Below are 22,374 nucleotides of genomic sequence, written 5' to 3'. Positions count from 1 at the left end.
CCCTCTGGAGACAGAGGAAGAGAAGGTCAGAGTGCAGCGCTGGACCAACTGGCCAGTGTGATTGCAGATACGGAGCGGGCAGTGTCTGTCGATAAGCAGACTTAAAAAGAAACGCGATGGGCTGTACAGACATGAAACCCGCAGGTCTGAGGTCAGAACCAGTGTCACCGTTACATAATTTGTTTACCGAAAGACATCAACCGTCAAATGTACTTCTCTTTGTGCAGTGGACAGACTTTGGGTCACAATTCTTTGATAAAAAAAAAAAAAGAAGAAGAATCTGGATCCATCCAAAGAGCGCTTGTTTGATTATCTATCAGGCTCAGCTATCATTATATGTACAGATTCTTATTATTATGCATTATTATTGTGAAAGCTGCTACTTGGAATAATGACAGAAACTAACCATTGTGCAAACAATCCAAGTTAATGAATACCGATGGCTTCAATAAAGCGAAGTAATTTAAAGAGGGAGTATCATGGTCTACTGAAAATATTATTAATCCATCCAATCCCCATCAGCCCCGATGACTCTTACGCAGACAAACACAACAGAGCGGACTAATAACTAATTACATTTGACGATGTGAAATAAAGCATATTTGCCACAACTTTGACTTCAGTGTCTCAGTGACTTATTATAATACATTTTGCAAAAACAGCAGATATTTCGCACAGTTTTATTTCCAGAAATGTAAAACGGTGCATGAGTTGACAAATACCACAACATCCCAAACTTTGAGCTGTTCAAAAAAGCAGAACTTACCAAAGCAAGAGTTGATGAAGCCGTACCAGCTGCAGCCGCTGCGCCCCAGCAGCCACTTTCCGCGGATGCTGGAGGCGAAGCTGAGAGTGGTGCCGAACAAACACACCAGCATGTCGCTCACGCTGATGTTCAGCAGCAGCATGTTCACCGGTGTCCGCAGCTTTTTGAATTTGCAAAACAGCAGCAACACAATGAAGTTGTTCAGGAAGCCGAAAGTCATGATGAAGCCCAGCACCACGGACAGCACCACAAAGCCCGCCGGGGAGAGCTTCGCCGAGCCCGCCGGTGCGTCCAGCAAATCTCGGTCATCGCTCAGGTTGAAGCTGTTATTCAGACCAGCCTGACCAGAAAACATGCCGCCGTCCATTCAGTCCATCAGTTTCTCTTCACTCTGGAGCTTGCTTCACTCGGCAGCGCTGGTCACATCGCGCATCTGTAAAGTTTGCGCGTGTAGCTTCCATCTTACTCCATGCTCATGTGCAACAAACGCGCATTCCTCCGCTGATCCTGAGAGCGATCACCTGGCTGCCGACTCTTAGAGAACTGGCAGGAATGTTAAAAAATACATTGTAACCAAAAAGTGTCACCTTAACGTGACTTTAACGCAACGCCTCCTCCGCTTTCACCGCGTCTCTCCGCGAACCAGCTTGACAGTACGCGCTATTACATATAATTTGGGCAATCTAACAAAATTCATCCCAGTTATCAAGTTACTTTCCACAGCAGTTTATTCCTCTCGTCTTCAAGTTACCACTTTTAGACTGGCTGTAATCCGCGCTCGTAGCGGAGACTCTTGTGCCACCAGTGGTGTTATGCGATTTGGGCTCTGCGCCAGGACTTTTAAAGGCAGGGCGACTCTTACATCACAGGGTAGTGGGATGCTTGGATCCACGGGTGGTGGTGGGGGGTGAGGGGGGCTTTATATGCGTGTCTGTTTGTACATATATCTTTCTGAGGACCTATTTAAGTTTAAATAGGGTGTGCGGAAATTTAACGCAGCTGCTGCTTTTCCGCTGTGGGGCTTAATGTTGAAATTAGGTCTGGGGGTAGTATAAGGCTTTTATTTATGTCTGTGATGGTCACGTTGAGGGTAAGGGTCTTGGGCAGGGATGTCAAACTCATTTTACATCGTGGGCCACATCCCCCTATCTTAAGTGGCCCTGGCTTGTGGAAGACCTCTAGCTGCACATTTTACCCCTGAGATATCTCAATATAAGAAGAGCAATTTCAACATTACATCTCAGTTTTCCTACATCATAAAGATTTTGCTGTAGTAAATGAGCTACAGCTGTTGGTGTGATTCTTTGGGTTTAAATGATAAGAAATGTGTAAACTTACAGAAAAAGATTTAGTGGTTCATTGCTTACACTGTAGTTATAAAGTGGAAAGTTTGTGTTAATTCATGAAAAATCCCCCTTTTTATTTATTACGTTTTTAATTTATTTTTATCCTGGACATTTTATAAACAGAAAAACACACATTTATATAGTAGATAGTGGGGGGGAAAACAGGAACCACTCTGCCATTTAATTGTTTATCTTTGACTTTATTACTATACTATGAACAGCTGTGGGGGAAGGGTTAATCAGTAGGGACCTGTTTGAGACCCCTGATCTAGGGAATTTTTTTTAATTTTATTTTATTTTACAATTAAATGTCATCTTTGGATGGACAACAACTAAGATGTTGCCCTTCATAATTAGGGCAGCAAGCTATTTAAGGGAGGACATAGTTTAGGGATCCAGTTTTTGTAGCTAAGCCTGAGACCACTGCCAAGTGAAGTGCTCTAAATGTTTGCGTTTGATTTTATGAGGGGCATTTGAAGGTTGTGCTGACAAAGAAAAGAAAAAATGAAGCAAAATTTTCTGTTTGGTTCTCACAGTATCTCACAGAATGAAATGCACAGTCAGGCAGCAGTTCGGGTGTGATGAACATCTGTATTTTGGAACTTGAATACATGTATTTAAAGGGGACAGAGCTATGTCTCAATGTAAATATGCTAGATTTAGCCAGAAGGCTACTTTTCATCTGAAGCCCGTGACAGGTCAGACAAAAATGATAAATAAGCAATTTAGCACACAATGTACAACAATGTAGTCCAAACAACAAATACATACAATTACAACACATAATAATACAATAACAAACAACAACATTAAACATTAATAATAATATTCCTGTAAGCCTATGTACAGTGTTTAATCCCAGGATAATGTGCTGATGATCAATGTGAGAGCTAGAAGCTAACTGCTGTAACTCACTTTCTACAGAATCCTTTGTATAGATTGAAGATTTGCTGATTTGGACCCAGAATAAGGTTTTAAAAAAGCTGTTCCCCCCCACTGAAAGTTAGACTTCCATCTCCATCTTTGCTCATGTGGAACTCTCAGAATTATTAATTCATGGCTGTCTGAAACAACAACGACAACAACAAAAAGGGGAAAAAAAACATCAAAGGTAGAAAGAAAAGCATCTTTGTTGTTGTTTTTTGTGTGTGCTTAGAATGTAAAAGGGACACGCACTCGAAAAGGCCAACAGGAAAATTTTATTTTTCATCCAGTGTTTTCCCCATAAGACTTTCAAGTGGGTTGGTAGACAATGGTCAATGAGCTGTTCACTTCAGGACCTGGGCAAACAGATTATCCTAAGCTGAGTGCTCATATTCTACCCAGTATTCAAGCACGACCAGGATATGAACTGTCACAGTCTATATTTATCATAGCTTCCTCCTCCAGCAAGCCCTACACCCAGCCTTCATAAGTGGATCTAGATTGCCCACGAGTTAATATATAGTTAAATCAGCCATCAAGTGGGATGAAGTGTGTTATTTTGATGTCACTGTTGAAAATTTGCCTGCAAATCAAATGAATAAGAGTAAAGTAAATCCTCTAAAGTTTTAAGGACATGATAAAAAAAAGAAAAGAAAAAAGATCTGGTCATTTATTTGACAAAACTTAAGCCAAAATGCATGTAAGAAATTGAGGTATTACCCTTGCTGTTTCCATATGAATTAAGAGGTTAAGTAGCAGCAAGATATTGCTAACAAAATGCACTTGATTTACCTGTATGAAAGCAGAAGTTTTGACAGTTTGCAGGTCTGGAGCATTCAGGTGTTCGTGAACACAATGCCAAGGAAGGAGCAGTAATCTTAGAGTAATCCTTCTCGCAACTGTTTTTTTCCTCATCAGTATGGGAAAGGTTATAAGGTTGCTTCCAAACAATTTGAAGACAATTTTTAAGAGAATTAACAAGAGGAAAATGTTCAAGACAATGTCACAATCACGCTATGATTGGACCTTTCAGCAAATTTACCCTAAGGTCAGACCATGCAATGTTCAGAGAAACTGCAAAAAACTCAAAAGCTAGGTCTGAGACTCATGAAAGCACAATCAAGACAAGAGCAAACCACAAGATTTTTAGAACAATGTCTGTTGGATAAACAAGGCCAAAGTGAAGCTGGCCACAAAGCACAGCACCACATTTGGAGAAAACCATATACAGCATATCATCACAAACATCTTATCCCCTGTGTGAAGCACGGTGGTAGAGGGGGGTTGATTTGGGTTTGTGTGCAGCCACAGGACCTGGGCACCTTGTACTCTTTGAGTCGACCATAAACTCCTCTCCATACCAGAGTATTCTAGAGTCAAATGTGAAACCATCTGTCTGACAGCTAAAGTTTTGTTGAAACTTCTTCATGCATCAGGACAATGAACCCAAGAACAGCAGCAATGTTACAATGTTGCCATAACCCAGCCAAAGTCCAGACTTCCACTCTACTGAAATGCTGTGCTGGGAGAGCTGTAGATAAATGAAATCCAGGGCCGTGCAGAGAGGTTTAAAGGGGCGGGTGCTCAAAGTTAAAAAGGGGCACATTGAACCAGGCTGAATAACAACAACACACATTCATCAAGAATCTAATATGGGAAGGGCAGGGCTGTGTTGATCTGAGACTGTAGACATTAAAAAGTCCATAGGAGAGATGGTAGCTGATTAAACAAGTGTCATGAGATAATAACAAAATGCAAAGATTGGTGACAGCGCTTGGAACCATAAGGCAACAAAAAACTGTGAGAAATAATTTAGGCTCTGCCTGTGAATCACTCTTTGCTTCTCTTCTTCCTTCCATCATTTCATATATCCCTCTCCACTTGCTATGTGAGAACAAGGCACAACTTGCTATTGCAATAAACTATAATCTAATTATCCACACCTAACAACTCTTGTACTTAATCTATAATAAAATGATGACAGAAAAATGTTATAGCACTGCCTTTAGTAGCCTCACACAGCTCCTGCCGTTTCCTCCTCATGTCCTTACCAGGCATGTCTGGACAATGTTATATCATGAGTAATATTTTTTTTAAAAATCCATCTAAATAAAACACACACATGCACGCACACACAGTGACATTTTAGACCTTCTTCAGAATACTGTATATACTGTGGGCATCATGGTGCTGATCCAGAATCCTTACATTATTATTTATTACTAGAGCTACAATAATAAAGCAATGAGGAGGGGGAAGTAATAAATATGAAATAATGTATTTATGATGATTCCATTTGTTTCACTATCCACTCTGTGCAGGGGCAAAGCTTATTACATTTTTAAACTGTAGAGATACAATAATTTTACTGCTGTAAAATCCAAATTTTGTCTTATTTAAAATATAAATCTAATATAATCTGCTTCTTAATGTATGTTCTTTAAAATACAGCTTGTGTTTTTTAATATATTCCAATTATAATAATTATTATGAGGACATGCATATTAGATCGTTTTTAGTGAAATATAATCCCTCCAGAAAGGCAGGAAAAGCCCGGAAACTTACTTTAAAACTAAATATGTTCCCTAAAACGGTGACAGAGCTACAGACCCATGACAGCCTTACACAGGTAGCCAGCAGCTATGACCAGCACTACCTGTGCAGTTAATAAAAGGACAGATAATGTTTGTCGCGCTGTTGCACACACAGCACGCTCGTTTGTTTCAGTGCGTCAGTTGCAACAAGACAACTTACCAACGTGTACGTAATAAGCTAATACTCCTGGGTGCTACACCAGTGGTTAGATCGCTTCTAACCTACCCTTTTGCCAGAAGGACAATGGCAGAAAAACTGCAAGTTAAAGAGTTGGGACCTGACAAGCCCGAAATTCAACTAACCCAGGCAACGAAGGAGAAGTCAAAAGCATACAACAGGACTTTTTGTCGGAGTTGGTTCCAGCGCAAGTCGTGGCTGACAGGCTGTGCATATTGATTTATATGATGCAGCCGGCTTTATATTGTTGCTTGATTACACCACACAACATTGGATTGATGTAGCCTAAGTAATGAGTAAGTGGACACATTCATTTTTGCTTAAAGGCTACTGGATGCTAATTTCTTTCGCTTTCTACCTGTAACTTATGTAGCTAGAGGAAAGCTTTCTGTTGTGTGTTGCCATCTAGTGGGCATGAGGTATCACTGTATGAGTTAATCACCTAGCAACAAATTAAAATTGTGTTGTTTGATGTACTCATTAAATGGGTCATTTTAGTCGATATCATAAAAATTGCCCCCCCTGAGATTTTTTTCAGGAGCCGCCACTGTGCTACACACTACAGTGTGCGCTGTACACCTACTTACTGGTTTTGTCGCATCAGTCTGTGTCTCTGAGTTAACTTGTGTTTCTCCTACAGCTCCGGACCGCTAAAAATGCGCGTGCTCATTGTGAGCTCGTTCCCGGCTCGTAACCAGCGCGTTCTGCCGTCAAGGGCGATCATTGGTTAAATGTGATCATGTGACTGATGCAAGCCAGATCCTTTTATTTAGCAAAACTGTGATTAATAGTTAAATATTATTGTTGAGGGGCACAGACAGGACTCCGCACGCACGCACACACACATAAAAAAAATAATAATAATAATAATTTTTTTTTTAAAAAGTTGGCTCAACAAAAGGGCACTTTGGGCACCCATCAGGAAAGGGGCGGGTGCTCAAGCCCCTATAGCCCCCCCCCCCTCTGCACGTGCCTGATGAAATCCCACAAACCACAAAGAATTGAGGGAACACTGGAAAGAAGAGTGAGACAAAATTCATCATGTGAGAGACCGATGAAGCCACACCGAAAAAGCTGCACGGGGAGCATTTTGGCTTAATTTTCATTAAATAAGTAATGACAGTGTTTTGTTGTTCATAATGAGACATTTAATCTGAAACAGCAAATGTCAGCTTCTTTGTAGTGGTAATGGAAATCAAAATAATAACTGTTGGGATATGAAGATATATCACAGACTAGACAATTTATGCTATATATATATATATATATATATATATATATATATATATATATATATATATATATATATAATTCGTATATACATATATATATGTTTCATTTTACGTTATCGTTTGTTCCGTGGTGTCGCAAAATAAACTGTTTATGGCAATATTTTTTCATCGTTTTGATGGTCACTGTAGTAGCTATATTAATTTCTTAAAGTTCTCCCTTTCTCTTATATTTAATATTACCACACTACAGATGGACAAGCACTTAATCACAACGACGGTAAAACCACCGCGTGTCCGCTCGTTTATTTTCCACATAAACCTTTCACAATAAAGCTCAAGATCCTGTTGAGACTTTTCAAAATAAACTGAATCACGTGGAAGACGCAGAGTATTTACGGAAGAAAAGCAAAATAGAGCCTCAGGTGCTAAAAAATAAACCTTAGACTCAAACGTTAGAACAGGCTTTTCCCGCAGCACGCTGTGTAATAAATGGCTCCAGGTTACATTTCAGATCTTCTTAGCCTGCACTTACCCACTTGATCTCTGCGCTCCTCCAGTCAGATGGTTTTATCAGTTCCACGCTCCCAGCTCAAATCTAGAGGTGACAGGGCTTTCTCCATTGCTGCCCCGAGACTCTGGAATAGTCTTCCCCCCTTCATAAAATCCTCTTCATCCTTGGAAGTCTTTAAATCGAATCTCAAGACCTACCTATTTTCCAAGGCTTTCGGATCTCTTTGATATCCTTTTTTATTCTGTCTATTTGGTCTCTTATCTTATTGGATGATGTTGTATGTGCATATAAGTTATGTTCACATATGTGTGGTTGTGCGTGAATGTGTACAGTTTTGTATATGTATGTGCATATTTGCATGTACATTATATGCTATATCCTCTTACATGTCTTACAATTCTTTTTTAAAATGTTTTCTTTCTACTTTCATTGTTTCATTATATTCTCTCTTTGTTCAGCACTTTGGCCAAATACTCGACTCCAGGTACACTACGCCCAGCTATATATATATATATATCTATATATATATAGATATATATATCTGTTTATTAATTTATTCCATAAGAAGGTTAGTAGTAGATCTGCAGTACAAGAGTATATTAATTAGGGCTGTATCACTCTATATATCTTTTTTTAAATCCTAAAGTCTAGGTATATCAACTAGTGCAAGTATATAAACAAGAACAAGTAAGCGGAAAATGGGATACAGTGGTTTAAATGGGAAACTCAACAAGGTTCACTTCAGACTGGAAAGTAGCGCAATGAATGAGCCATTGTGTGTTATGAAAAGAAATGAGTTTGGAACTTGAAAGCTACGCCTTCTTAAAGAATGGAATTTTAAAAAATACTACAAATAACAACAATTTGGGGAAGATATGTCTAAAATTTAAAAAAATAAATAAAATTGTATATATGTACACACACAACATTTCACGAACGTCACAGAGGCTGCAAGAAAATCAGGCTGCTTAATCGAGCACTGAGCAGTCGCTCATCTGTTATTCCTTGGCCCAGGCGAGAGGAGCAAACTTCGACATTTCAGTGGTGTTAAAATTAGCGACTTATTTATTCTCGCGGTGCTTATTCGAATATGAACGTTAGCCACGGCTTATTTCTGCTATTGTTTCAATGACAGTTATATTTAGTTTAGAATCTTGTTATACAGGCGTAGCTTAATGTGAAGCTAACGGCTAACTGTCCGTAGTGTTATCAATGCGTTACAGTAGTTTGAAGCTGTGTGATAGTCACATCCGCGTGCGAAAGAAGTAGCCATGTACTGCAGCTAATATGACCGCCTTCTCCGTGTGGGTATAAATGGAGTCAGCGAATAAGTTTAGGCGTAGTTGTGAACGTTGACACTCCACGGTTTAGATTGCCACCTTTTTGTGTGCTACCTGTGCGTGCGCTGCTAGCCACGTAAACTGCTCCCGCTCGGTGTTGACGTAGCAGGACGTAGCATCTGTCCCTTGCCTGCCCCGCCAGGCTACACTTTCTGTGAATTTGTGGTGCCATCGCCAGCCTGTCCGCCCAGTAAAACCGAGACACACCGAGGACATGAACCGCTGTAAAACAAAATGCTATAGCTGGACCTGAACGTGCGGTTCGCTTGTTTCCTGGTCCTGCTGCATTGAGCGGATGATGAAGCGGATCATCTGGATGATATCAAGCTTAAACAGAAGAATCATGAAGCTGCTTTTTGCCCTCGCTTTGATCGCCTATATTGCCTGTAAGCGTACGATTTTTAAAAAAATCTTTTATTCTTGTCGCCAAGTTGCCATCTCTACAGTTTATTTTCACTCATGACAAACTGTACTCGTGTGACAACCAACTGTTGGGTGGCCAAGCCCCCCAGTCCTCTAGTCCTCCAGAGTGCACCTTTCAAAGGGTAGACTGCCTACAAGTCGCCCCCTCTGGATGTTTTTGATTTCATATAATTGTTTCTAATGCCTTTGGGAAATTTAAAGGATATTTTAGGAATTAATCTGAAAAATTGACAAAGTAATGAGCAGGCTAATTAATACTGAGAATAAACATTTGTTGCAAGTGTTCAGAGATTGGACACAGTCAAAATGTGACAGTTCTAGTAACAACACTAACTGCTATAGTAAGTTCATTGCTCAGTGATTTCAGGTCTTCAGCAGTTTTTGTGTTTATCATTGAAAGTCTAGCTGCCTCTCAATGTGGCACTGCTCTGTTTATTCGTATTGCATTCATGATGATGCCATTATTATGTGTTCTCTTTCTCTCTTTTAGCTGTTTGGGGAACATACACCAACATGAGGTATAGTAATTCATTTATCTTCTGCTTGAAATCATGTATAATCATATATCACATAATCATATAAAAGAGAGTTTTCACAGAACTCTGTGCATTCCTTTGGGAGAACTGAGTACACACCCCATGATTCAGTAGCTTGTAAAACCAGCTTTAACAGCAACAATTGAAGTAATGGCTTTCTGTGTGACTTTATCAGTCTCTCATATCAATGTGAAGGAATTGTGGTCCCCACTCTTCTTTACGACATTGCTTCAGTTCATTCACGGCTGGGAGCATTTGTTTATGCAAGGCTCTCTTAAGGTTGCAATAAAGCATTTCACTCAGGTTTAGGTCTGGACTTTGACTGGGTGGTTGGAACACAACACCCCTTGCTCCACCCTAATGTCCAAGTTATTCTGCTGTCGATTTGGTGCTGTTCTAGGGTTCATGGACCAACTGCTTCACCCAGTTTCAGCAAGGCTTTATCTGTCAGGCAGATGGTCTCATATTTGACTTTAAAATACTTTGGCATACAGAGGAGTTCATGGTCGGCTCAATAACTGCAAGGTGCACAGGTCCTGTGCTGCAAAACAAACCCTAATCATCAGCCCTCGACCAACATGCCTGATTGTTGGTATTACATGTTTGTGCTGATAGGCTGTGTTTGGTTTTCTCCAAATGTGGTGCTGTGCATTATGGGCAAACATCTCCACTTTCTTCTTGTTTGTCCAAAGGATGTTGATTTTTTTTTTTTAATGTCTCTGAGTATTAAATGGTCTGACCTCGGGGGGAATTTGCTGGTATGTTCACTCCCAGGAAGATCATAGCATTATGTTAACACACGCCTGACTCCTCCAGATCAGTGTACGGCTTCTACTTACTCTCTTAATACCTAGAAGTAAGGGTGTACTTTGTTTTGCAGAGGACTGCGCAGCATCCTGTGGATTTTCTTATCAATATGACTGTATGATTGATGATAGTCTGTTTAAAAATACACGTTTTATTTCCTTTGTTTTGCTTCTAATTCTGACACAAACTGCTCTGACTGCTTGTAGGCCCAAAACTTTGGGGGGAAATATTGATACATTTATTTCTATTATTTCTATGTTGTAGAATAATAGGTAAAGTATTAGAACTGTAAAATAACACAATTCTAAATGGGGGGGAAAAGGAAATGCACCTGCCGTTTGTCTTCATAACAGCTTTGGAAGCTTGGATTCTCAGCCATCTGGCAGCTTTTGTAGATACTCGCGTTACAAGTTTTTCCACCAGTCACTGCTGCCCAACTTAACTAACAAGTAAACCTGGTTTGAGGCCGAGAGGAGACACAAACTCTGCGTCTGGGGATCAAAAGCTGGTTTACTCATAGTGCTGGTCCCAAGCCTCCATAATGGGAATGGCAGCTGATTAACCCATGACCAATTTGCCCGTGTGCTGTGTGTGAATATAGTATTGTACCTAATGCGTCACTAATTTACTGGCCAGGACAACTCTGTCTGTCTCATAATGGTAATGTAGTAGTTGGTAATCTGAGAGGGTAACAATCTGCTTTTTCCTTTATTCGTGCATTTATGTAATTTCAGAGAGAAACTATACTGAGATACTGAACTGTTGTTCAGTCCTCATTAGCTCCAACATGACCCACTCAGCTGTCAGCATTATTTTAAGTGCTCAAAGAACCTGAGACAGAAACAGTAGCATTATTGCCATCTAAAATGGTTTTGAATGTGTCACTACAGTGTCACAAACATGTAAAACATAAGATGAATTATAACATACTGCTTTTCATTTTTAGTTTGATTATATTTGTACAAAAATACAATAACTTTAAGCATTTACATTGAGACTTGAGGTAAAGTGAACAATAGTATCTGTAGCCTGTTGCAGCAGGTGTAGAGCCATTAAAAGGTCAGTGTTTTATTATACATATACAAAATGAAATTTCCATTAATGAAAAGATAAAAAAAAAACTTGTGTACTGTTAATTATAGTTATTAGAGCAAAAAACATCAGCCAAGTAAAATTGAAACTTGTTGTTCTCCCATATTCACACAACCATAGGAGCCTTATGTTTTGTCTTAATAAAGCAGAACTGCTTTATTAATTGAAACCTTTGTTTTACACCATAGCTTATTACTGACTCTGAAAAAGTGCACAACAGTCACTGCAGTGATTGGCATTTTGTTTGTTAATGTCATCATTGCAATGTTTTAGATTAAATTAATAGCTGTTTAAGAGCAGTGGGGATTTTATACTGCATACACGGTTTAACAAACAGCAAATGAATGAGAACTGAAAAGTATGATAAACATTCATAAAAGTTATGCTTGGTCTTAGTTAATTGCCATACTTGGGCGGTACAGTGGTTAGCACTGTCGCCTTACAGAAAAAATGGTCTGGATTGACTCTTCTTGTTGGCCAAGGCCTTTCTGTGGAGTTTGCATGTTCTCCTTGTGGGTGCCTTAACTTCCACCCGCAGTCCAGAGACATTAGTGATTCTGAAATGGTTGTAGTTGTGGATCCAATGAATATAAAGCATTCAAGTTCACAGCATGAAGTACTCTATGAATGTGTTTAAAAACACACACACACACACACACACACACACACACACACACACACACACACACACACACACACACACACACACATACACACACACACTTTCAGTTTGAGTAGCTACTGTGGGGAAAAGCTCAATACTAGGGCAGCCACGATTAGTCTAATAGTCACGTTTACGTCGACTATTAAAATCGTCGACGACTAATTTAATAGTCGATGCGTTGTTTAAAGCTTTGTAAGATCCCGAAAGACACAGGAATAAGTAGTAGGATTTAAGAGTGTAATAACGGACTGAATCCGAAGATGGTAGCACTGCATGTCCAGGGATGCCAGCTGCCGTTAAACCCCCGAAGAATAAGAAGAAGCTGTGACCTCCATCCTTCGGAGGCCGCATTTGTAGGCCAATTACGTTACAGTGACACGGCCCTGCCAATTCCAGTTTCCAACAATGGCGGCAGCTACTTAGTTTTAATATTACTCTTATTCTTTCTGGGTCACAAAATAAACTTTTAACATATTTTCAGGCGAGAATGTAGCTGTGTAAACTTCAAATATCTGCTCAGTTTATCAAGACACCACATATTTTCAAAAGCGCTCCAATGTTTTCGGAGGCGTCTGTTACCCACTAGCTCGATAGCTAGCCGGGGTTCAAGGCTTACTGGAGCCGGTGAGAACACCGGACTCCCAGCCTATAATTTTCAAACCCCCGTGGTCTTTCGTTACTCAGGTTAAACATGATATATAAGTCAGCTAATTTAAAAATGTTATTGTTTGGCTTTTTTCAGTGTTTTATTTGTTCCTCAGTAAATTGGTTTGGCTGAGATTAAAGTTATAGTTTTTACACAGCTGAAAAAATGTCAAACAGAACTGATTAAACAGAAGTGTGAAATGGTAGAGAATTTACTCCAGTGTCCTGTTATATTTTACATAGAACAGACGGCCAAGTTTATTAAACTCCACTGAGACATCTGCAAATTTCATTAAAAGTTTAATCATCTTGTCTTTATTTTTAGTTAGCAAATACCTTAAACACTTTAAGCTGTAAGCTATCAAAATAATCGTTTGTTGCAGCCCTACTCAATACTAATACTTTTCTTCCATTTGGATCAAATTAAAGTGAGGAGAATTCACATTTAGACACAATTAGATTTTTTTCCTTGTCTCAGCTGATGTCAGCAGTGCTCCCTCAGTTATGGGAAGTTGTATAGCTAGCCTTCTTTTGTGTTGTTTTAGAAAATGAATGGGTGAATGTAAACTGAGTCAGAGTAAACCGGCATATAACCACTCGATGGGACTGATGTGTAAACACGTGCTGCACAGCTGTGTGAAAATTAACCTTCAGTGATAGAAGACTGCTGTCAGTAGCACTGTTAACATTAGCCTCACTCGGCACATTAACTTGATTATCTGTACAATGTTTTGCATGGTTTGCCACACCAGAATTTTATCAACATTTTAAATGTGATTAGGCTATTGACAGATGTGATTGATTTCAACAAGCCCTATGAAGGGCTTGAAGCATAAAATGCAGAAAATCTGCGAGACATCAAGACATTACTTTATGTAGATGTGTTTAATAAACTCATAAACATAAATACCAGCTTTTTTCTGTTTCAAATTGTAAACATGCCGAGCAAGCTTTTGTATTAGTAGTTGTGGCCAAATTGTTGTACTTCAAATGGGTGGGAAAAAATATAGCCGATGTAAGTCTCCAACGATGCACTTAACACTAATCAGAATTCATAGCATTCCCCGAATGCTGGCATAATGTTTACTCATCTCTATAATGTCTCATTTTTTGCCAGAAGTAGGGCGTCTCATGAAGACGACCATTCTGCTCTTCTGTTTTGTGCTGTTTTATCTGTTTAATTAACCAGTCCTGACAAGTGTCTGTGGAGCTCAGTCTACAATGTGTCATTACTCCATAATGACAGATGCTTATTGCTGCACAACAACAGGAATTTACGGTTATGAATATACCGCCTTGTATGATATGAAATAAAAGGAGTAATATAAAAAAGGCATTCTACTCCTGGCCTTCTGAGGAGACTTAGCTGTCAGGAGTAGATTGAATTGTAATGAAACAGCTGCAGTGTGGTAGCGATGGTGAAAAAGCAGCGCGTAGTAAGATGTGTTAATCCTGTTCAAAGATGGTGGGTATGCTGGCTGACTTTGAAGTCAGCTATGCTCGCTTCCAGCTCTGTATTTTATTCCTGGATTGTGCTTGCTGTTCAGAAAAAAATATTTGTATTCCTGTTAAAAGATACCTGAGAGAAATGGTCTGAAATGCAAACAGAAGTGGAAGCCTTCTGCACTCAGGAAATATAGAAGTGCATAAAATAGTGACACTGTTGCATCTCTCTCATAGTTGCTTTTAACTGCTTTTCTACATACATTTTTTTTAGCTGTTGTAAAACAGCTTAAACGACTTAGTGGGATTACAGAGAGCAGCTTTATAGCAGACTATAGTCATAAGCTGTTTGATCTGATTATCCATACAAGACAAACATTTCATTGATATAATGTTATTTACATCTAGCGGTTCTGGCTCTTCAGCAGTGTAATTTACAGATGGGACTCCCCCCTCTGAGAGCATTAGCCTAGCCCAAAATCCGGCTTCAAATTGGGCTGTGTTGTTTAGTCATCTGTGATGTTGTGAGAACAAACATTTTGCCTTTTGGCTGTTGTTGTGGTATCAACCAAAACAGAAAATACTTGCATACTACTTCCCGTCAGTTGACATCAGCACAACGCAAAAGTAGAAACAAATGTTGGAAACTGAGCTTTTAGAGCAGTCTCAAGCCGGAGTTTTTGGCTCGCTGGGATTATTTATGCATCGATATATTCGATATATTCGATCGCAATATTTGAAATCAATATTTGAATGTTTGTTGTGTCGATCTGTAAATATGAAGGGTTAAACAAGCCATGTTAGTACTAGACATGCAAATAAATTCAAATTAAGTTTAGAATGTAATTGATAAAAACATTAAGCTACTTAGGTGCATGTAATGAAATAAAGCCATACAAAATATTTACTGTGAGTTGGGTAAAGCATGTAAGACATTTCTGTATTGTATTAATCAGTTGCATTTATCTGGACTTTTCCCTTGCCTTTTAATCATTATTATAATTGATTACCTTCTTGAGCTAGCCGGAAACACTCATCCCTGTTCTGCTTCGCTATCAGTTAACATTAAGCAGAAACAATGAATGTAGAGGGTTGAATGAACAGACAGATGATGTGTTGTGTGTTGCTGCTTATAGGTCACAGCATGCTTAAACTTGTAGTTATATCCTTGTCCTTGATTAAGTCCTTTGGCCTTTTCTTTGTATCTCTCTCTTCATAGATCAATACAAGAAATCGGAGAAATGAAGATCAAGCAACAAATTGAAGACGTGAGTTTGAAACAAAAAAGCAGTTCTCACCACACTGATCTGTTTTATATTCACAGGTCCAAGGAGCTCTGCTCTGTATTATCAGCTACTGTTTCACTTTTTCACAGACATATTTGACATTTGTATTAATAATTTACTAGAATACGCCCTCACAAAGGTGTACGTGTTGGGACAATCCATGCTTTTACTTCTTTCCTTATTAATCTGACCGAGATTTGTTTTGTTTTTTTTGTTGAAAAACACACCCACCACCCCAAATCAGGTCACCTTTTTGTCAAAATTGTTCAATAATCTTCAGACTCTGCTTTTCATATGGTTGGAGTCACTTTTCTTATTATTTGTTCATGTACTTTTCATTGACCAGTGACTTTTGAATGTATTGTAGTTTTTTCTGTTACCAAACTGTAAGTTTAGAATTTTTTTTATTTAGTTTGGAAGACCTATAACACAATTAGTTTCTTTTCAACGTAGTCTTTAGAATTTTATTTGTTTTTTGACTCACTTTTTTTTTTCTTGACTCACAGATTACCATGAATTTAAGAGTACAGTGGATGGTTGGTTTTTTCTTTGTTTGTTTGTTTGTTTGTTTTTTAACCTCTAGGATGACATTTCTTTGTTTTAAGCTTATCAATACTCTGCTAAAAACTGAACAACTGTTGACTGAATAATGTATTGACACATACTTTCCAGCCTTTTTGTACTGCTTGCTGTCAAATTATTGTCAGGAAATTGCTATTGGAAACCAGCTGTTCCCAGTTCAACGATTGTATTGTTTATGTTTCTTGCTCTAGTTTTTCTGTGACCTGTTTTTTGTTTTTTTTTTGTTTTTTATTATTAGAGCAAGTGATAAAGTTATATAAATGAGGGTGCCTTCTGTCAGCAAGGATCATCAAAGCTTTCAATATAACTCCATAAAAAGTGTTATAATGATCTCGTCAAGCAGCACTTTTGCAGATAACCACAGTTAAAATATTCAGTGTTATCTTTCGAGGACAGTTTTTCTATAAGGCTGGAAGGGTCACCCAAGCAATGTAAATGATGTGGAGAAGAGCATGTAACTGCAGTTTTTGTTGAATGTAATTTAGTACATGCATAAGACTGGAAACATTAATCATAAATTATTTTCTGAAGTATTGAATTTTGGTAAAGAGTAAATAGCAGTAAATCTGCATGCACATCTTTATCTGCCCTCTTGTGACTTGGGTGAAACTATCGTTAGACGTAATCCTGGGAGATATATTTCAAATCTGTTAAGGCATTAAACATCAAAACCCACAAAGAGCAAATTCTGTGACAAGACTGTTGCTGACAGTATCAAAAGCCTTGGACAGATCTACAAATAGTGCACAGCAGGGTTGCTTCTTGTTGAGTGAATTAACAGTGTCGTCATCAGTAACAGCTGCAGCAGTTACTGCGCAATAAGCTCTGTAGCCGAGGGAAATTATTATTCTCAGGCGAGCGACAAATTGTGAGCTGACTCTTAATTCTAGGATTTAGAACAGGCAGCACAGGTGGATAGTTAAGTGTGACCAACTGCAGGGGATTTTTTATGAAGTGAAAATGGATTTAAATATTTGTACAAGTGGTGACGAATAGGATCGTAGATGCGTGGAGTCAGGTCTGCAGACCAAAACAAAAAAACACTCACCAGCTAATTTTTTTGCTGTTTACATTTGTCTACGCCTCATCATTCTGTGACAGGTCTGAAAAAAATGTTAAATAAAGACTAGAAGCTTTTTTTTAATGTTTTTTTTAATGGTTGAGTTGTTGGTTTTGACTTTGGTCTTAAATATACAGCACTAACTTATAACCCCCCGTCAAAATAATAATTAAACGCTTACCATGTCAACTTGGTGGTTATTGCGTGCAGTATGTGTATAGAGTTTTCTTTACTATTTCAGTATAAAAAAGCTAGATAGATGCTCTTTCTTTCTTGTAAAATTAATGAAACATTTCCTGAGTTTTGACTCTTAGAAAAAAGTTGTTTTTGTTATTTTTTTGTTACTTTTACATTAAGGTTTAATGTGAGTATTCACTTTGTGACACAGTCTGGTACACAATAGTTACTTAGATCAGGGCAAGATTATTAGAGGTAAAATAATTGTTGTTTGGTTGATAGTCTGCAAATCTGCTGTAACATATCCGTTAATGAAGATTTGTCGATTTACATTAATCCAGGGGTGGGCAACTCCAGGCCTCGAGTGCTGGTGTCCTGCAGGTTTTAGATGTGTCCTTGATCAAACACAGCTGATTCAAATGGCTAAATTACCTCCTCAACATGTCCTGAAGTTCTCCAGGGGGCTGGTAATGAACTAATCATAGAGTCACATGATAAAGCTGGTGTAGCATTGCATGCATTGAAATTTTCAGTTGCTGTGTATCACTCAGAGTTTTTGAATGTAAATCTGTGTTTTTATTCAGGAAAACAGTTATTTGGAGTTCATTTTTGTTGGCTCCATCCAGCAAATTGAATCGAAACTGAATTTGATGCACACGAGGACACACACGGTTGTAAAGCCAGCTTCGTAAAAGCAATTATAATTCCCTTAACACTGAATAAAAGTGAGTGCTTTTCACAGATGCAGATGGTCACTGAAATAATTGCAGTCTGTTATGATGTTGACCTTAGAGTTTTCGATCCCGTGAAAACCATCATATTACTGGTAACCTTTTTAATCAGTTTGAAGTATAAATCCACACTGTGATTATAACATGAGGTTCAAGCAGACTTGTTATTTATACACTGAACCTGGGAAATGACTTACTGCCATAAAGCACTTAAATGAATTCAATAAAAGATTGTGAGGAGATTTTACTCATGTTAGCTAAAAATAGGATTGTTGCACTTTGCATCCTGAAACCTCTTCAGTCCTGTTTATGCCTCAGTGCCACGACAGCTGTGCCCAGAGGTGCTGCGTTTTTTTTGGCTTGTCCGTCTGTACCTTCGTCCAACCGTCACACTCTCATTAACATGACTGCTCTTGAAAGCAGGGGATTTTTTTTCATAGTTGAAGTCAAAAGTGAATACTTTTTATTTGATGATCAGATGTCACTGTGAGCTCATGTTTGGCCCATTCGTGGGAATGATATTGCAGGAACATATGGAGGGAAATTGATTACATTTGGTGCGGCTGATTAGATTTCTTTTTTTGCCATTGGCCAAGGTCACTGTGATCACACAACACGTGGTTTTGTTGATGACTTGAGGATTTATTTGCTCTTATGGTAATATTACAAACCAGTGTTAATGGGATAAACAATAAGGTGAGGGTATTTTATAATATGGGCTGTTGCATTTTAGACTACATGCCATTTCACCTGACCACATAAGCACACATACTCTGTTCTGTGCCTTTTAAGCAGATTCTAACTGTCACACACAAGCTTCTGTGATTCATCAGGGACAGTTTAGGGTTTAGTATTTTGCTCAGGGACACTTTAACGTGCTGCCTGGAAGGGCTGGGAATTGAACCACTGACCTTCCAATTGGTAAATGCCCCAAAAATATCTTTTGACCTTTTAAAAGGTCTGTGGTTCCCAACTATTAAATACTTTGAAAGTCTTTACTCCATGTATTTATTTAAACACACAAATGGATGCAAACCACAGGTTGAGTGGTTGGCATAGAAATGCAAGGGGTAGATTCTAGTTCAGTCATATAGTTATACCTGTAGAAAACACTGTCACTGCAGGTAGCTGCAGGGAGTTTTGAGTAATAGGCAAAGACTTCATTGAATAGTTATTTTTAATGCAACGATTCTATAAATTAGTTTTGTTCTGGTTTCTCTCGAGTTCAGTGCATACAGTGAAGTTGTAATTGCTGGTTCAGAGTGTTGGTCAGACAAAACAGGCAGTGTTAATATAGTCATGTTGGTTTTCTGTCCTTTAAAATTGTTAGATATAAACTAAAATAAAAAATCTATTTCTGACATTTGACAGGTCAGGTTTTTTGAGAAGAATCCTGCAGTGAAATAGGCAATTATATTAAAACAATCCGCAGCGAGCGTGTTTATAGCATTTGGTTATTATAAATCATTGGATATACGATACAGGAGTGCTTGTACACTTGATTATAGGCTTATCAAGTATTTGACAAAGTTGCTGTCTGTGAAGTTCATCCTTTTTCCATCCTTTTAATCTTGAAATTCGACTCACATTTCTCTTCAACTACAGTGAAATGTTTCCATCAGCCCTGACTCAATTCTCTCTGGGAATATCTATCATTTCTTGCTGCTTTAATCTGTAATTCTCTAAAGTGTAAGTTTGTGAACTAATCGTTTTTTTGTATTTGTGTAATTTCTTTTTTGAATTGTTTGTACCAAAGGAAAAATATTTTCAAATGTCCATAGGGATCACTATGCTTTTTGAATTGTTTGTATTGTATAGGCTAGTTTGGGTCTAAAGGACAGGAATATTCAGTAAACACAAAAATTTGCACGTTTTGCAAGGAATACACATGGTTTCATCTCTTGACTAAATCAATGTTATGAAAATAACATGAACTTAGTGAGAAACGTACATTAGCATGCTGCGGTGGTAAAATTGAACCACTGGAGGATTAATTTATTATTTACTTAAGGGCATTGCTAATTCAGCTCATGCATTTCTCCCTTTTTTATCTCACTTTAGGTTGTGGCTCCTCTCAAAGAAAAGATTCGTGACCTGGAACAAAGGTTTGTATCTGGGTTTTTTTGTTGTTTTTGTTTCCATTGAGATCTTAAAATATTTGCTCATAGCTCGGTGTGAAGGAAAGCTTAATGGACTAATAAGTAGGTTTAAGGGTCAGCGTTATATATGCCTTCATTTCCTACTTTAAACTGTTGAATTTTCATTTGAAAGGGCACTTATAGACTGAGAATGCTGCATCTGAATAACTTGCACATGGATTAACATTCTGTGCTTATTTAAAAGGTTTATCTCTCTTTAACAGACGTTGAAGACAGAATGAATGCAACAGCAGCTAATTAATTGCATCTGGTGGTATTTGTTACTTGTGATAAGAAGATTTCTACATCACAGGCTATCAATTAATTAACCTAATTTTGCATTGTTTTTATGGTAGCATCTCTGGGTACAGTAATCCAGCTTGAAGGTGTTAATTATACATATTTGTCTTTAGTACCTTTAATGCTAATAACACTGACATACAAAGGTACGTGTTTAAATGAGCCCGTTATCCCTAGTTTAACATGTGTGAGGGCAACAAGAACCTCTAAATGGAGCACATTTTATATCTACCTTGTGCTCCTGAAGAGCGACTGTGGATCATTGAAAGCTAAGCCCTGTGAAAAACAGTTCTCCCTTACTGCTTTAACAGGATTTAAGAGGGGAAATATCAATTAGGTGTCGCCAATCAAATGGCCTTAGTTATTTGATCATCAGCAACTGTGAGCACCTCTATAAAGTAGAAGATCTCAGGGTTTGCTGGTATGGAGCATTCAGGTGTGTGTTACTAAAAGGCTGCAGTGTTCCTAAGAGTGGACGTTCTGGTAAATTCAAAGTGGAGATGTTTGCCTGTAAGGCACAGCACCACATTTGACAAAACCCAAACACAGCACATCAGCACAAACACTTTACACTAGCTGTCAAGCCAAAAAAAGGGGCTGCTTTTCACAGTGTTTCCTTGTGAGTGAACAATATTAAAAGAAAGTAATTAAATAAATCAATGAATAAAAGCTTGAGCTAAAATAATGGAGGTACTGAATATTGTTTCCCCTTGAGTGAGCTAATTTTGTAATGAAATATATGATTGTTTAAGATGTCATAGATAAGGAATATTGAATACTTTTTGATTTTTATGGTAATTCTAAATATTCTTTGGTTCATGATGTTTTGGAAAACCATAAATAACCAAAAGGCAATAGTAAAAATTATTATGAGTAGTAGCAGCGCATTCATTCTAAAATTTCCTACGACAGCCAGGCCTTCATTTGTTCATATGTTTGGTCAGAGGTGCTACAAAATGTGTTTGTAAAACACATGAAATTATTGATAAAACACTGAATTTTGCGTGAAACGTTCGTACACACAATTTATGCGCAGACTTGTGTTTACAGAGATACTAAAGTGATCCCGAGCACAGCAGCAAATCTACAACAGAAAGGCTAAAATGAAAAAATAGAAGAATCAAGGTGCTGCAATGGCCCGGTCAAAGTCCTTTACTCAACCTGACTGAAATGTTTTGCTGCGACCTTCAAAGAGTTGAGCATTAATGAATGCCAGCGAATCTCAATAAACTTTAGCATTGTTGAAGGAGAAGAGTGGGGCATAATTCCTCCGCAAAAAATGTGAATGTTCTGTGAAAAATGTTCGTTTTTTTTCATCATGCATACAGCACAGGCTTAGTGGTGCAGCGTTGTGGTTATTTAAAGGCCAGTTTTAATAATCAAGTTGAGGTTATTTTTTGAAACAGTGTTGTATTCCCATAAGCAATCTTGAAATAAATACACTTCTCTAAATGATTAACCAGCTCATATCTTTGTTTTTAATTGTAGCTACACCAAAGGTAACCATAAAATATAGTTTATTGATGTTTATTAATAAGATTACAGGACCTGGATTGAGAGTAAGATCCTAGATTGTTCTGTTTGCTTTGGGCTTATGTG

General features: G+C 38.2%; 2 protein-coding genes across 3 annotated transcripts in view; one reads left to right on the top strand and one right to left on the bottom strand.

The window, feature by feature from the left end:
- The window catches only part of tmtops2b (teleost multiple tissue opsin 2b), a 28,549-nt gene extending 26,887 nt beyond the window's left edge, over positions 1-1,662 (bottom strand). Inside the window, exon 1 of the mRNA XM_040005413.1 lies at positions 767-1,662. Coding sequence (XP_039861347.1) covers positions 767-1,133 — 367 coding nt within the window. The 5' untranslated portion in view covers positions 1,134-1,662. The remainder of the gene's footprint in view (positions 1-766) is intronic.
- A 6,838-nt stretch (positions 1,663-8,500) lies between these two features.
- Positions 8,501-22,374, top strand: part of uxs1 (UDP-glucuronate decarboxylase 1) — a 35,898-nt gene continuing 22,024 nt past the window's right edge. Inside the window, exons 1-4 of one of the 2 annotated variants that reach the window (XM_040005491.1) lie at positions 8,501-9,277; positions 9,805-9,832; positions 15,721-15,769; positions 20,399-20,442. In XM_040005491.1, coding sequence (XP_039861425.1) covers positions 9,187-9,277; positions 9,805-9,832; positions 15,721-15,769; positions 20,399-20,442 — 212 coding nt within the window. In that variant the 5' untranslated portion in view covers positions 8,501-9,186. The remainder of the gene's footprint in view (positions 9,278-9,804; positions 9,833-15,720; positions 15,770-20,398; positions 20,443-22,374) is intronic. The other variant, XM_040005490.1, reaches the window with a different exon arrangement.

This window comes from Simochromis diagramma, unplaced genomic scaffold (assembly GCF_900408965.1).
Source record: "Simochromis diagramma unplaced genomic scaffold, fSimDia1.1 OVJJ01000501.1, whole genome shotgun sequence".
NCBI lineage: Eukaryota > Metazoa > Chordata > Actinopteri > Cichliformes > Cichlidae > Simochromis > Simochromis diagramma.
The sequence above is the reverse complement of the archived record's forward strand: the minus strand, read 5'-3'. Positions and strand labels throughout refer to the sequence as shown.